The sequence below is a fragment of the Osmia bicornis genome, chromosome 4 (genome assembly GCF_907164935.1).
Source record: "Osmia bicornis bicornis chromosome 4, iOsmBic2.1, whole genome shotgun sequence".
Taxonomy (NCBI): Eukaryota; Metazoa; Arthropoda; class Insecta; order Hymenoptera; family Megachilidae; genus Osmia; species Osmia bicornis.
This window is the reverse complement of record NC_060219.1, coordinates 12,281,587-12,298,681: the sequence shown is the minus strand read 5'-3', so window position 1 is coordinate 12,298,681 and position 17,095 is coordinate 12,281,587. Positions and strand designations below refer to the sequence as shown.

The following is a 17,095-nucleotide window of genomic DNA, read 5'->3' as shown; positions in this document are numbered from 1 at the left end:
GTGGCCGCGCACCTCCGGCAAGAGTTTCACGCTGCGTGGAACGAAACTCGTACGCGATCAGCTCGGCCGAGGCAATCCGGCATCCTTACGTATGCTCGTTGCGTTCTAACCGATATGGTGTTTTTTCCCCTGTAATTGTGTCCCCGATCGGCTGCGAAATTCGAGATTCGTCGTGACCGCGTTGAGAACCGTTTTCGATCCCCTCTCGCTGTTTGTGATCGTGCGAGATCGAGCATCGGTTGCCGTTGCATTCTCGGAGCCAGTGTACCGTAAAAAGTTCGCGGAAGACGGTGAAAACGCGACTCCGGTTGTTTCGCGTACGCCGTACGGTGTTTCACGCTCGACGGCGACTCATCGTTTCGAAACATCACATAGGAGAGGGAGAATAATCGTGGCGCCGTGACGTTCGTTCGTTCGTTCGTTCGTTCGTTCGCGTCGAGCCAGCTGGAAGTGACAACCCTCTCCCGAAGATAAACCTCTCTCTCTCTCTTCCTTGTTGTTCCCGCTCATGCGACTCGTCCTAGGGACAGTCGACGAATGACGAAAGTGGAAAGGGTGCCCGCTAGGGCCAGGTAACGATCCGACCGAAGGAAAATCGGAGTCGTAGGCGGGGCCTAAGGTCGGGGGACACGTGACACGGAAACTGTCACGCCGCCCTTGTGCTCCCCACCTTCACCCCCCTCCACTCGACCGAAAAGCATCGAGCTGGCTATACGAGCGCTGCTTCTACCAACCGACAGCGTGCCGCTCAACGCTTCTGTCCGCTTGCTCGCAATCACTCTTGCCTTCTCTCTCTCTTCTTTCATTTTTTACACCATGATGACGCCTATGAAGATGATCATGTAAGGATGCTTACCCTGCAAACGATGCTTCGTATTATAAAGATGAAGAAGAATTGATAATCTTTCAAACACGGATCTTCCTTGTTTATATTTCTCGATGAAATGAAGGAAGGAGAGTGACTTCTTACACCTGTACGATCTTCGGCCCTGGAAAGATTATGACTGTACACGCCTCGAGTTTGTGTACACCGCGCAGACTGTTTACCCAATATCCTCGTCGTTCCTCAGTAAGGACCGATTCGTTCTCGGTGAATGATGCGCACCGGATAGCAGCTCCCTCGTTTTAACCGCGCGATGAGGTTGTCGAAGATACGCGGCGCGTGAATATCGCGAGGATGCAGCAGGCGAGCGTGGGTGGCTGCAAAGGGGACCCTGAACGGGTCAAGTCGCCGAAGAATTTCGCCATGAAGACCGACATCGCGGGGGGCGACCCTGACACTCGCGTCGCAGTCAAAGTCAAAGTCGAGGCTCCAGAGTCAACGGAGATGTTTGAGGTAAAGCGAGAGCCCCAGGACGAGTATCAGCACGACTATCGCTACGACAGGAAGTCAATCGCACCCTCGAAACTCGAAGTGAATCATGATATGGCTGGTCAAACGCAGCATCAAGGATACCGTCCTCCTACCAGTGCTTTTCCAAATTCTTATGGGTTCCCACATTTTTACGGGCCAACTATGTTGCCTCCCGCGTTTCCTGGTCCAGGAGCTCGACAAGATAAAATGGAAGAACGGGAACAAGAACGGGAACGGGAACGGGAACGGGAACAGGAACGATACAGAGTGTCTAGTGTGCCTGGTGACGGTGCTTTTCTTCATCACGAGCCTCATCGTTTCGAGATAAGTGATTATCATAGTAAACACACTGGATATCCTGCGATGCCTTACGCGTCCTTTCGACCCTCGATGCAACCACGTTCCTCGTACGCTGGTCATCAGAATAATAGCAACTACAGGAGCACGCAGTATCAAAACAGGAAGCGCAAGTGGAGCGGGGCTGCGCTTCGTGGGATGCATCCGTCGATGTCGGTGAGTTTTTCCTTTTCATTCTTTCATTTTATTAAATAAACTTACAAACGCGTTTCGATATCTAATGTAAAAGTTCCAAGAAGGACGTAAATATTAGATCAAGACGGTATATTTGATTTATTGTGCGAAACCTAAAGGCAGCTTCTCGTTTCCCAGTTAAACTTATTTCACTGCGACGTAGTTCCAAGTATAACTCGTTAATATCGACACAGAGGCGAAGAATAGCTTTTGTTCTTGACGCGGAAGCATCAGGCGTCGTGTCGATTTTACTCGCGGATCAGTTTTAATTGTATTCTAATAATAAGTTGAACGCCGCTTTCTTTCTGCCTCATTGTGTAAACAGAAAAAAGATGGAGGGTTATATGTAATTATGTAAGAGGGCTCACCAATAGAATTCACGATATTTTAGCAATATTTCACTTGTCCGTGGTGGCAAGCCCACTGCTTTGGCGCACGTCCAACATTTTCGTGGTTTGGTCAGACAAAGAGAAAAAGAGCTTGAAGGCGGTTCAACGTGGCCATGTCTTTTTTTTTTTTTCAAATCTTTGCGAAAAGTCGTGGTTTAAATCACAATGGTTAACGCGTTAAATGCCTCGATGGTCACCGGTGTAACTCGGGTCCTGGAGTATCGTTGTCGGTCACGTCGCGTTATCGTCGCACGACCTGCGAATATTGCCTCGGGTACACTTGCGGCATTAATGAAATCGAATGAAAGTTCACGATCGTTGGAGTAAAAATTACGCCGGTCCGTGACCGAAATTACAGTGATTATGCGTGGCGTGTCGGTTTGGAGCCTGGGGGAAAGACTCCGCGCCTCGACAGAGAGGCCGGATCATTCAGAGTTGCACTGGCCCGATTATGAACAAGAAATGATCAACGATCATTCTGATATCGAATCATTAAAACAGTTCTCTGTAATGTCTCGTTGTGCGTTCCTTTTCAAAAATGATTTCTCTGATAATTGCAAAGTGTTAATGAGGGTAATAAACGGACATTCGTAATAAACGCTCGGACGTGTTAGTTCCTTATAGCAAATACGTATGCAGAGTCGCGACAGGATGAAATAATCTGAAAAGGCAGGACGTTCACCAGGAAATAAATCGTCGTCAGGGTTTAATTGGCTACCGTATTTATTGCACGCGGTGCGGCTAGAGCTTCGCTCAGAGAAAGAGAAATTATCCGATCAGGTTGAAACTGAGAATGAAACCGCGAAGCTTGGCGTTCGTTCACGCATTTCGCAATCCCCGTATCGTAGATCGCTCCAAAACGGGTCGCAGTCGCGTCTCGAGAATAGAAGAAACGTTTCCGCGCCAAAAGTGTCGGTAATAGTTGGTCACGGCGGAGCCACGTTCTCTCATCTGCATACCGTTTCCTCTTTCTCTAACGACCGTTCATCTTCCGCGGTAGGACGCACGCACCTGTATCGAGATAACACGGCGTAACGTATAACCACAGCGAATAAGGGCATCGAATCGAAGCCGATCCCTTTACTCGGCTTTTCCCTCCACTCTCGAAACAAGAATCGTAGAAAATGGTCAATGGTTTATGATGATCCTTCCGACAAGCAATCGCGATTTTCAGTGCTTTCTAGAGGTTTCAAAGCTTGCGAAATTGGGCTTAAGGTGGTATCCACTTGTTGCAAATGCTCGTATCGTATCGTATCGTATGGTAATCGAAGTTCAATACATCATCGTGCACGTAATTAATGTAAGCGTTAGTTAATTAAATACGAATTAATTTCAATGATCAGCCTAACTTAAAACCTACTAGTCTTTCAATCGAAAGTTTCCGTTCGATTCTTAACCAGATTTCACGCCTATTAATTTCACTTCTCTCGTTGATTAATCGTACTTTCCTCGGCGATCTTCACACGATGGCTATAGGATAGAAGAAAAAAAATAAAGAGGAGTAGGAAATGTCTCGGTTGCACGCCAGAGGCGTTCAAAAGCGACGAGCTTGAGATGCTAAACGGACTCGTATAAGTATAACCTGCCGACTGGGAGGCGCGTTACTTAACGTAAAACCTCGTCGATTTACAAATAACACCGTCGAAAGGAAGAAACGAGGAAAGAAAGGAAGACGTTTGCACGCCTGCGGACGGGCCAGGGCCCGAAGCGATTCCGCTCGCCAGATGCGTTTACAAGCCGGGCCCCGATACGCGTTTTTCTACCTTTTTGGCGTCCAATTGGGCACAACACATGGCGTTGCGTTCTCGAAACACGGCAAGCGATTCGTCTTGTCTCGTCTCGTCTCGTCTCGTCTCGTATCCACGTGAAAACAACTCGGCTCGTACAATGTGTTTTTCGACGGTCAACTCGAGGACCAGCCACTAATTGAGTGGACGCGGGAAGAAAAAATTCCTGGTGCTTGAGGGGGGTCACGGTGATTCGGGCAGAATAAAGAGTAAATGAGAAAGTAGTTTTTGAACAGCAAAAAAGCTTGGAAATCGGTTACGCTTATGAATAATGTTTGTATAGGATGTTCAGAAATTGGATGCTCAAAATCGTAACGATGGTACTCGTGGCATTTCCATTGAAAAGCGACGAGTTAGCGACAAATAGCGTGCTCGGTGTTATTATCGCGAAACGAGAACACATTGACGATGAGCCTATATTACACACCTATGGATCCCTGTTTACGCTCGTCCACCCTTCGATACGGCGCGGCGTGTAATCACGTGGCTTTACGTGTCACTTTCCACCGAATGAATAATTAATGGCCAGCGCTTGACCCCAGCAGTTTTTCATTTTCCTTTTTGACTCAACCACGTGCAATCGCTTTAGGGATTTCCGCGTTTAAAAGGAAAAGCGCCTGTCACTGATCCTTTGAATTTCGAACTATGTGCATTTGAGTTAAATTGAAATTTTTATCATAAGTATATACCTATTTGGAACGATTGCTAGCCAGAATTAGCGCAGGACAAGCGAAAAAAGGGCCAGCCAGGTAACAGCCCCCACGTTGTTATTAAAGGACAGCCGTCGACAGCCGCACGACAGGGCGCGTGTGCTCTGAAACCGCATCCCCAAAGCCGCACGCTAATTATTTATTCTTCGTTATGCCTTCCTTTTGACGTAGCGTGACGATTCGCTTTTATTTCTTTCTTTCCTCATCGCGTACGATCTATCCTGCCCTTTTCGTCGACTCGTCACTTTCCTCAATCGTTCCTCCTCGTTTCCTTTCAATTCAGATTACTTTCACCGCTAGCTGAATTTAAAGGAAGTCTGGAATCGTGACGAAATTTGTAATGGTAATACGTTTTCATACGATGCGACGCGACGCGACGTGACGCGACGCACGCTATGATATTACAGCAATTCAGGGGAATTTAATTAGCGCATCGAACGCCGTGGGGGTCGCTGATTGAAAAAATAAAAGGAACAAAAATTTATCCTCTCATCAATTATTTCGCTTCCCTTCTGGTCACGTGAAACGTCTTGTTGCCGGATTACGAGGATCCTTGGTAACATGCGTGCATTCCGCGGCAATCGAGCACGCACGCCAGCAAATATTTTCACACAATAATCGAAGCTTCGTGCTTGTCTGTCCATCCGTATGATATTGACGTCGCTAGACGCAATCTTCGACAAACTATGCGTTGTAAGCGATTATATAATCATGCGAACGCGTATTCCCCAGACGAGAACCCGTTTAGTCATCATTAAAGGGTTAAAGTCATCATGGCAAATTAAACTCGATACTTAAAGGATTAACTATTCTTGGCTTACTTAAAGTAGGCTATCGTTTAGAGGTCAACTTATGAGTTTCTATCCGGAACAAGCACTTCTTTTATCGAGGATAATTTAGATTATTAAAGCGTTCTTAGACAGGATACAGAGAAAACGATATGCTATTGTTAACAAGAGTTTCTTGCGGAACTTATCCTTCACGCAGATAAATGAGAGAAAATTGTACGTTTGCTACCAGGCTTACAGATGTTCAGCTTGTTAAACAGTGAGCACGGTACGTAACGATATCGGATCTTACGATTCATTGTATCCTCCAGTTTTCTATTCGTGGAAAGTAGCTTGACCCACTAATGAATTAGCATTTATGTCATTGTCATTGGATCTATTAATTCTTTGATTACATATTGAGATCACTTCTCTTTCATCGATGCCACTTTTGCCAAGAAAAGCTTTTACCATAAATGCTCGAACACTCTAATTATCTAGGTTTCGAAATGAAAAAAAGAAAAGAAAAGAAAAGTTGAACGGTTTTACGAGGATGCTCGTATCCCGTCTTGTGTTCAGCGGTTGGAAATACTAGTGGAAGGCCTGTATTATCGTCGTTATCGTCGCTAGCAATCGGTGCTTTTCATCGGCTCCTTGGCTCTGCGGGCCTTCTTTAATAATAAAGCCTCTTATCCTCTTCCGCAACAGGCTTTTCGACTAGATGCGAAAGGGTTTACGCGTCGAGGCACCGTGGACAATGGCACGATACATTGATTCTTTATGAGGCCACTTAAATAGCGACGACGATGCCTGTAAGCGTGCAAGCAGCGTTATTGTAACGTGGACTAACGTTCCATGCTGTTAGCCGATTACGTTACAAAGACACGGAACGGCCGTTTACCGGCTGCCACTACGCTTTACGATCGCTGACACCTATACCGACCCGCCAGCGTTCCACCATACCCCGCCATTATGATCACGGCCATTAAAGTAATCGATGCTATTTACAGGGGATACGTTTCTGACCCCTACGTGACATCATCCTCTAGCCAATCATTTCGATTTAAATCATTTCGCTCGTTAATGAATACGCAATAATACGAATAGTCTGTGATTGCAATTTCTAGAAATATTTTTCGTCTCTGGTTAACCAAGAAAGGCGGTATAGTAGAGTCCAGCATACAAGTGTAACTAAAGGATTAAGTGATTAATCTTTATCTTATTAGAATAGTGGAAATTGAGAATACATACTGGATATTTGAGAAAGCACAAGCAGGATCTTGATTCGTTCGCTGCACCAAGTTCCCGCGAACGCTCACCTTTTCGCTATAACGAGCAGATATGGTGGCTGGTCAAACACGAGCCGGTGATTCTTTATGGGGCCATTAAATGCCTGTGGAGTCCTAGTCGTATGGTAAACATTATTATAATCCGAAGAGCGCTGACACCTCGGTCATGCGAATGCTCGACATTACGAGCTTGAAAGAATATTGGTGAAAAAATTAGGTAGTTTTGTCCATTAAGCATATTTTGATACGCTTGTGTCTACGGGTTAAAATCGTTCACGGACGGCGTCCTTCGCGCTTCTCTGGCAGAATATACATATAATAATTTCTCATCGCCGCCGTGCCGCGAGGGATCCGGAACGACTTCATCTGCCCGGGGCCGGTGTTGCACGCGCGCGACATTGTCTACCCTACAGAGGCTGAGGAGGATTTAAAGAGCGGGTGAATCGCGTAGGCGGTCTACCTTGCCGCGCGCCGGTGTAAACCAAGCTTTACGGCGCTCGTCGTCCCGTCGATCCTGAAATCGTATTAGAGCGCCAACTCGGCGCCGGGTTTGCCTTTGGTCGAGGGTGTTCAGGCATTCGTAGGAAACAAAGACAATTGATCGATATTATTATTATTAGTTTATCGAAGAGAAATCAACGCGTTTGATGGTACATTCGAAGAAATAGGTTGTAATGTATAGAAAGAAAGAGAGGGAAAGGGTGGAAGGGCATATGGAAGGAACAGCGTGTAACGATGTATCAAGCTGTTGCGCCCCTGGCGTGTCCGGCAATGGTGGATCGTCGCTTTGAGCTGGACCGCGCCGCGCCGCGCCGCGCCGTGCCGCTTCGGCTCTGCATCATGCCTTTACACGCTCCCAATGCCCAAACGAGGGACGATAATGCCTCGCTCTCGTCTTGTTCCCGCGCATAGACACTATTAATTTCGTATCCCTTGCCGCGTGCACGACCCATCTTGCGGGTGAACACACACGGCCGGCATTGCCCTTTCTCTCCGTCTCTTTCTCTCTTATCGATTGACTCGTTCAACCTCCGCCTTTTTATGTCCTGTCATGATCTTGCTCAGAGATTTTACGCTTCCCTCGCGTTATTACCGCGAGAGCTCGATCTTTCACCACCTGAAATTACCTATGAATTGCGCGGTGACGAAAAATCATAAATGCTCAGTTATTAGTAGACTGACAATGAGTTAATCGGAATGAATCGGAGTAGTAAATAATTGATTTATCAAGCGGGGAGGATCGATTAGCGATCGAAAGATCAAGTGTTAAAATCAATTTCATATAGGTATTCCGGCTCCCTCCGCTGCGCTGACTCGTTAATATTGAATTAATGATAGATTAAGGCTCCATTCGGCAGCCTTTTGCCCGCTAATAAATTCCATTAATAACGTTGCATGATATGCCAGCTAAAGCTCACCATATCGAGAACACTACATAATTACGCGTGGAAAGATTGCGGTGGTGTTGCGTTTGCGTTTGCGTGTGACGTTCTACCGATAATCTCTCAGCTTGGTCTTGTTCTTGGCCACTGGTATTAATTAATTTCGTGTCCCTTAGCACGTTCACTTGGCCGTGTTTTTCAATCGACTCGTTTATCTTGCATTCCGCCGATTACGCTGCAATTAGAACCCCTGATGGAAATTAATTCATCGAATACCGCCACCTTTAATAATTTAAATCATCTTGTTAACAAGTAACACTCGTTTTGGCTATTACAAGCTGATGTTTGTTAAACTATTGATGTTTCTGTCATTTCTAATCGAGGACAATTCGACTCGGGAGGAGCTTTTCATAGGATCTTCTCGTAAACCTTGCCGAAGGTGTACGTCGTCGGGCACATATTTTTCCACGGCAAATGGTAAAGGTAGCTATGTAGATCGCTTGTGCGAAGTAACGAAGAAGCTCGTACATCAACGTGCCCCATTATTTCCGCGAATGTCACGACGTGTGGAACAAAAGTACCGGACGTATAATAGCACGTTGACAGGTGTGTTTGTGCACCGGCACACCATCGTGCGGATAAGACACGCACGTGAACGGTAGACGAATGCGTGCGTAGTGCGTACGCGCGCGAGGGAACGCTATACATACGTTTCGCACGTGCCACGCACGCCGCCGCGCCGGCCGCGGCGTTACGCTTGGAAAGCTTCTACCAACGGCCTCCTTCGTCGCTCGATCGACGGATCCCTCGTCCAGGATCAACCGGAAGTACGGACGATTGGCTGAACAGAGTCGAACAGCTTTCATGGTGAACGGTTGCAATTTAATCTTCCCTGAATTTGCTCGCCACTCTTGCGATATTTGCGATCAAGTCGGACCTGTTGGAGTAGATGGATTTCAGGGATAAGTGGTAGTTTTCTTCGTGAAATAGACGGATTTATTGTTTTCAATTGTAGCTTAACGCTTTAAAGAATACTTACAGAATCGTTTTTTAATCAACGTCTCGGTCACTAACGAGTTTCGTCCATAGCTCGCAATTTGTTAAATGCAAAATTTCTCGAATTTCTTTCGTAGTTGGGAATTCGTTAGTAACCGAATAACAAATAGTTATCTAGTGGAAAATTTTCCATTTACCCTGTGCGAAATTCTATAGGTACTAGAACACCCCTTTTCTCTTCAGCATGCGTGTTTTAACGCGTCCCACTGCTGCACGATAAGGTGCTTATCTTTTTTAAACACCCTTTTCGATGTTGGATAGTCTGTCGCGGCATCGCAACAGTATCGAGATGTTCACTATCGGTGGGTCAAAGGGGATAGAATAGCCAGAATTTCTTGGGTAGATAGGCAAGGGTCGTGTATACGTAACACGAAGGGAGAATACCGAGACTCGGATAGAAAGGCAAGCAACCCTTTTCGAAGAGGAGCGAGGCAGGAGGAAAAGGGTCCAGGAGACAGAGAGGACGGGAAAGGGTATCTGTTGTCATGGTCCCTGATGCTCCATTATTGATTAAAGATGGCTGGCTGGCTGGCTCGATGGATGGATGGATGGATGGGTGGTGGAGTCGTGACGCCATTTTAATATGCGCAATTATAATGTGTACCTAGAGCCCCGGGGGATGATACGGGCCCGAGTCAGGAGAGTTGTTGCCAGTGACCCTGCTTCTTGAAACCGGCTCCGCTTCTTTGTTTGCCCCGAAATCAGAGGGGAACCGCGTAATTGAGGAGTTAATTAGGACGCGTTCAGTGCTTTAATTGGCTTTTCTCCTGGACATCCGTTCTCGATCATCCCTCGTGCGTCAATTTTTGCGTTTTCTCAACAGGTTGCACAGCTTCGCGACCGAAATGAAGTTTATTTCGAGGGGGGTGAAATACAACGGTATCAGGGGGCTCGCTCGTGGTGAAGAGTAACGTCGACGACAGCTCGTTAGCGCGACGATGGGGTTGCAATGACGTCGCGACGTTCGATACCCGATAACGTTCATATGGGAGTTCATGACATAGCTACAATGCCGATAATACCTGTGCGTGTACCACAATGCGCGCAATACGAGAATTAACACGTGTTGCGAGCGATCCAATCCCCGAACGCCTCAGGGGCGGTGAACTCGATCCACCATGATGCAAAGTCGTACAATTTAAAACTTAAAAATTTCAGGCATTACGAGCAAGATACATAGAAAACACCGCTTTGTTTTCTCTAAAAGAAAAAAGTTATAGTTACGTATTCTAGTGTTGGGTGCAATATCGTCGATATATTTATTAAAGACATTTCCACTTGGACGGAAGCGTTCAATAGGAAGTAGTCTAGGGGTGATTCGTTGTTATTACCTCAAGGTGGTCATTACACTCGAAGAAGGCAAGTGACTTACATCAGCGACCCATCGGTCGAGGTGCATTTTTCGTTGCGTGACGTCGCTCCCGAGACACGTTCACGCGTCGGCTTAAATAAAAAATGCGATAATTTCATAGAAGGAAGCGTTGATAGAAAGAAAAATAAGAACGGGGAAAAACCGATTCGATTGTCGACCATACAACCCCATGTTGTACGCGTTGATATTTACCATTTTATTCATTTTCCTTGCCACCAATAGTGAGAATTTTCTCTCTACTTTTTAAAGTGGATTAATATTGCATTATACGCGCAGAACAAATGGTCAGACAATAGAAGGCTGTGGTATGAATTAGTGAAACTGTATTCACCCTTGCGTGTGAGACACGCTTTGATGCGTAAGGAGACTTTTATGGAGTATCTAGGAATTAATAAACATGGAAATGCGAAATGGCGCGACGATGATGGTTTATTTAGAAATACATATCGAGTTAAAGCCGGTTAGCTGAAAAATTCCATATTAATACCTTTCTCATATAAACAGTCATTTATATGCTTAGAAGTTGTAATTGCTATACAATATATATCCGAGTGTTAATTAACCAACAATCGCAAGTTTCATTTGCTCTCGGTGAAAGTTTTTCTTTTTCTCCTGGTCGAAGTAACAGAAAGTAATCGCAAGACGTACATCGAAGCAGGTATGACTCAGAAACTAGTCGATTGATTACGTTCGCAGGTGACCAGTCGAGATTGCGTTGGCGCTGGCGCTAGACTTTTCCCACACGCCTATGGAGAAAGATCATAATTACGTTTTGCCTACTAGACTAGCTAGAATTTAACTCGTTGAATTATTGCGTTTTCTTGGAAAGCGAAATTTTTCACTATTACATTTATTTTGTTATTGCTCTTTGTTACATTCTACCTCGTAAGCTCGATTGTACACGGTTGAATAATTGATTGTTGAGATTATTTATCAAGTATCTATATAGGTACATGATCGTGCGAGCGTCACTCTCGTAAAAGAAATCTTTCTCTACCGTTATCGTTCGTTTTATGCAAATTAATTGGCTGTGTCAGGTTACGCGGATGGCCAGGTTGTTTTGTCGCTGGTAATTACGGGACACGAAGTGGGCGGCGCGTAGCGTGTCGCACGCGCGCGCCTGTCGACTCTGAAGCGGATTGCGCGAGCGTGGACACGCGGATGTCGCGGCGCAGTCACGAGAGTGTGACGCCTTGCTATGCGTTGATGTCACACCGGCTGCTTGAGTGTCTATCAGATAAAGCTAATTAGCCGGTTCTTTAACCCGACTCGATTGAAAATTCTACCTAGAAACGCACTTTTCCACGCACACTTGCGTATGCTGTCTCTGGAACGTTCAAAAGAGACTTCTTCCTTTTTATTTTCATTTAATTCTTTGTCTCTTGAATTTCATGCTCGTTATCCGAGTTTAACCTTCGTTGCATGAACCGAAAGGCTCGTTCGTAAAACTTCTCTGGTGCACGCATTTGCAAAAACCATTTGTGGAAATATTTGCCTCTCCTCGAGGATGTTTCCAAATTTCAACTCTTTTGTTGGGATGAATTTGAGCGGAATGTAACTTTATTTGTAACATTCCGTTTGTTACGAATTCGTAACGTTATGCGAAAGTATTTTGAATAGAGAATAGAATAGAAAATAAATGATACGGGTTATATGGATAGTTAAAATATGCATCAGGTTGTATCGCGACGCCCGCCCGCCGCTGCGCCGAGGTGCATCGAAAGTTACGGACGAGTCGGTCGATTGTTTTTCGTGGTAGACAAGATTAACTCTACCCGTCACCGGCAATGTATTAATGACGCCGATGATGGAGAGGCGCAATGATCGTCGATGTACGTACACGTACCTCGCTCGGTTTCCTCTTCGTTGCATGTCGTACACGGCACTCAGACTAATTATCACAGCTGTCGGGATTGTTGCTTCCACATCTCGAAGATATCTCGACGATCAAGCGCAACAACCAACAGTTCAGTTATTTAATACACCACGCGTTTTGCTAATAAAAATGTCAAGTCTTTAATGTCTTACCCAAAATTCATACGTATTAAGTCGTTAAAAATTCTTTCGTTTGATTACTTTGATTATAAGCGTAGAAAGTGATTGCAAGATTCACACTTGGAAATACATACCTAGTGTGGATGAAGATCCGGGAGACGGACGGGCTCGGTTAATGTGACAGAGTGTTGTCGGAGCAAATGTTCCTCGGTGGAACGAGGAAATAAAACGAGGCAACGGAATCCAGGCTTTTTGTACGGTGGCACGCGTTTCTTCGTCGTGGTACGCGGAATCAGCTACGCGATTAGAGTAGAAAATCAGTCGAGACTTCTCATCTGGAGTCGAGCATGTGACGCGTCGTGATTGGGGACGTTTTTGCTCTCGAACAGCACCACAAAGATGTATGTACGTTCCGCGATCTTGACGTCCTGTGAAATCGAGCTCAATAAACGAATTCCGTTCTGCGTTTCTACTCGCGTTTTCCTATTTTCAAACGCGGCTAATGGTAAAAAATTATGTGAAATTACGAATAATAATTTCGTTGGTTTCAATTGGATCGGATCTTCAAGCACCGTTCCCTGTTTCTTCGGTTCGAATGATAATTCACTCGGTCCCACGAGAATTAATTTGGTCGATCGCGATCGATAACCGCGGCAGTCTCGCAACGTGCAATCTGTCCAGCCGTGTAATTACGCTGAGCTCGTTTAATGATTCTTAAGCGACGACTATTGATTGTCTGAAAGTTGGGGTTCTCCGGGTCAAATTGTGGAGTAAGTTACAGATAAATCATTTAAAAAATTTTAATCTGGAAAAAAAGTTTATTTTGTTAAGTACAAAAGTTGAAGCATTTGAACGTTATAGCGATGAAAAGCAAAATATGCCTAACACGAGTTATCATTGAAAAACATCAAAGCGTTCGTTAATAAAGAAGAATACGCGTCTGACAGCAATTTAGTTAGCAGTTAATCGCGTTTCGGGAGAAGAATTACGTCGGTGAACGCTATTTTCAGAAGACTGGTACAACATCGTGCAGGGGGTGGAACATTGAAGCTGCTTCGTAGATCATGATTATAGTCGAGGCGAAGAGTTCTGTCGTAAGAGCGTCGCAGAGGGGCCCAGTGATTAATTATAACGCAAATATTTTTCCACGGCTCGATAAGATCCATGCGAAGCGTCTACTTTGGTTACAGCTGACTGGATCTCGGTGATTCTTGACGATGGAATCTGAACAATTTCGCCCCGCGTTTCCCCTAACTCGTACAAAAATAGGCTGCCGATATTATCTACACGTGGCATGTTCGGATATCGCCGATGCAAGGATCTTTATCTCGATTCATTTAATCCTATATTAAACTTTCAGATATGTTTTGTACCTATGTATCACTGCGGCATTCTGTTTGGATTCTCAGAAAGGAATAATAGATATTGTTATAATTTCTGTTACGAGTTATTTTTCAATTTGTTGTATCTAATTGTTAAGTTTGACGGAGAAAGCAGGAAAGTGGGACATGGTGTTTCTGTGCAATCGAATCGCGTCAGCAGCGTTCGAGCCACGTTTCTAGCAAGGTCGGCAAAACGATTTCCTCTGTGCGGTATGTCTAAACTGTTCGGTGTACAGAATGGCCGGCGGTGAACAGAAAATAACAGAAGCGTCGAAACGTAGGACGAGGTAGCGTTAACTCACGTAGTTTAGGAGTTTGTTATTTCGGTTTTGCCGTTAACTCCCGCGAGCCAACGACAAGAGACATTCGCCAGACCACCCTGATACTCTTCTTCTCTCTCCAGTTCGCCTTTGCTGTTGATTTTCCACCGTTTTCTTGTCGTGACCAATCGACTCTTCTCTTCTCTTCTCTTCTCTTCTCTTCTCTTCTCTTCTCTTCTCTTCTCTTCTCGATCGCCGCGCCGTGATCGAAAATAACTGAAACATCCGATATTATCTCCCATTCTTTGACGTAACATCACTTGATATTATTTTATCATTTTTCTCAAAAATCAATGGGAGACGAATTGAAATAAATCTTATGAAAGATTAAAAAGAATCGCTTGTTCACTGTAGGTGTAGTTTGTATCGTGCGATAGGGTTGAGCGCACTAAAGCGAACGTTTTGTCCGGATGCATCAATGGAATAATCGCGAGGAATTCGTGTCGTCTGGTCCAGGTGCCCAGCAATGGCGATCAAAAGGTCTTTACGTACTACGGTGAACGGAACATCGTGGCTTCTTTTCATCCCGTCTACCTCGGGACCCCTTTATAAGAACACTTTACAATGGACCACACGCACAGTGACCTCGAAGCGAGTGCGCTTCTTACAGGGTCAGGGGCATGTGTCATCTATCTTAGAGAGCTTCATATTCACTCGGTGACACTAATGCCTGCTCTCTACGCTCGCGGTACGATGAGCTTTATCTGCGCGTTGGAACGCGGAGAGACTTCGAGACGGGTCCGTTTTTTTCTTCTTTTCCCTCTTTTCTTTTTTTTTTTTTTTCGCTTAAGAAATTGCCTCTTGATGACAGGCAAACGATCCAACCCTCTGGAAAAATTGTCTCGATTGTCTGAAAGGGTTCGATAAACCCGATCCTTATTTTCTTCGCGATGTTGTTCGACTTATCTTTGGGAGAAATTGTCTCGTGAAATATCTCGAGGACAGTGGCTTGAATTATGCCCCTTTTTTCTTCACCGTGAAGAAGTCTGTTTAATAGCGATACGGAAAAAAGGACGGAATGGGCTCGATGATAGTTGACTCTTTAATGTGTAGAACCGTTTTGGTATCGACTTTTTTTTTTTTTTGTTAACCACTTCAGGGATACTGACATATATTTTTTATCCGATTAAATTGATTGGTACTTCATTTCTCGACGTATTAAAGATGAATGATTTAATTGTTTCAGTGGCCAACGTGGTTCTATCGACCAGATTTCCCTCTTGGTACACCACTGCCTCCAACAAACCATGTTTCAAACGCCAGCAGTGTTCCTACTTCGTCGCCTCTATCCTCCAGAACTTTGCACTTGGATGCGCCAAAGGGTCCAGAATTTCTCGACAGCAGTAAGATCCATGGGCAAACTCCAACGATATGCACGGTGAGTGAAACCTTTTCAGAGAACATTTATATTTAATAAGCAAGATAAGATTTAACAAGCAACGATGTTAGAGAAAAGTTGTTGCAATCGATACCTAGATATTCAATGTTACATCTTTGCGACAATGAAACTATCGGGTCTCACGATCGATAAGTGGGAAAAGGGTGTCGCGAATGCAGTCATTCGTCAATATCGAAACGATGCTTATCCTGAAACGATAAAATCGCGTGGGCGTGTTGTGGCTCGTTAGAAGGAACGCTCTCGCGGTGCCTCGTTAGCGGCAATCTGCCGTGCAACAAATGATTTAAATATAATACTTAATAATGCCACGCTAACGCACCTATACCGGCCATCGTATTCAATGCGCTGACTTTTGTTTCTCGATTATCATTATCCAGCCGCGTAAATCGTGTCCCGCGATATTAATGGCACGTACTCGGGCCGAGCAGTCGCGGCAGCGATCAATCTCGTTGTCACAATTAAATGCGCCGCGCTGGCAAGCCGAAGAATAATTTATATCCAGCTACCCACGTGAAGAACGAAACCGAGGGAACAACTTTGGACGAGCTCGACTCGCGCTTCTCGTTGGGTTTTTGAAAATGCACCGATACGTTTTCTAAAATTTCCCCTTTAAAGTACAGCTACGCGTAATCTTTGATTATTTCACTTAGAATTCTACGTAGATCTAGAGAATGCTAGACAAACGATTGTCTATCATAATTTTCTATCGAGATTCCTATTAAAAATCTGGCATGGAAGAGGAAGAACACGGTATCTTCTCTAACTTTGATTAATGTTAAGCTTCAAGACTGATCTCGTAAATAATTGGCTCCCAGATTAATCGTTTTCTGATGAACCACGCTTGTCCAGCTTTTATTTATGTTTATTCTCGAACGTAATTGAAAGTCTAAAGGGCTACTACAAACATTGAACCTTAGAATCGTGCGCGGATGCAATCGATAGCTCGGGCAATTTATTTTGAGAAGAAAAAAAGAATTGTTAGTCTCGATCGTTTCTAAGTTGAAACGTTGCAGCTGATCGATCGAAACGTTTCAACGAGGGCACGACACAGTATAAGCGTCTAATGGGCACGCATGATTTCTCCATGGGTTTACCATGCACTTGCACAGCCACTTTTAATCGACGCGTTTCTCCTTCGACTCTAATTCGCCATTGATTCATGAGAAATTGCTTCTTGTTCTATACTTCTATACCTCTATACTGTGCTGTTACAGCCAGCAATAGGTTTGATGTATTGACTTCATTTGCTTTTCATTCACACGCTTTGTCTTCTGTATTTCATTCTCTTTTCATTCAAACTAAACTATTAAACTATCGGATGAAATAGTCAAATTTCACAAAGTGCAATTACTCTGCTATAAG

General features: G+C 44.8%; 1 protein-coding gene across 2 annotated transcripts in view; it reads left to right on the top strand.

Annotated features, from left to right (window-relative positions):
* The first annotated feature begins 390 nt into the window (after window positions 1-390).
* Window positions 391-17,095, top strand: part of LOC114882724 — a 150,805-nt gene continuing 134,100 nt past the window's right edge. Inside the window, exons 1-2 of one of the 2 annotated variants that reach the window (XM_029199688.2) lie at window positions 391-1,867; window positions 15,521-15,712. In XM_029199688.2, coding sequence (XP_029055521.2) covers window positions 1,178-1,867; window positions 15,521-15,712 — 882 coding nt within the window. In that variant the 5' untranslated portion in view covers window positions 391-1,177. The remainder of the gene's footprint in view (window positions 1,868-15,520; window positions 15,713-17,095) is intronic. The other variant, XM_029199687.2, reaches the window with a different exon arrangement.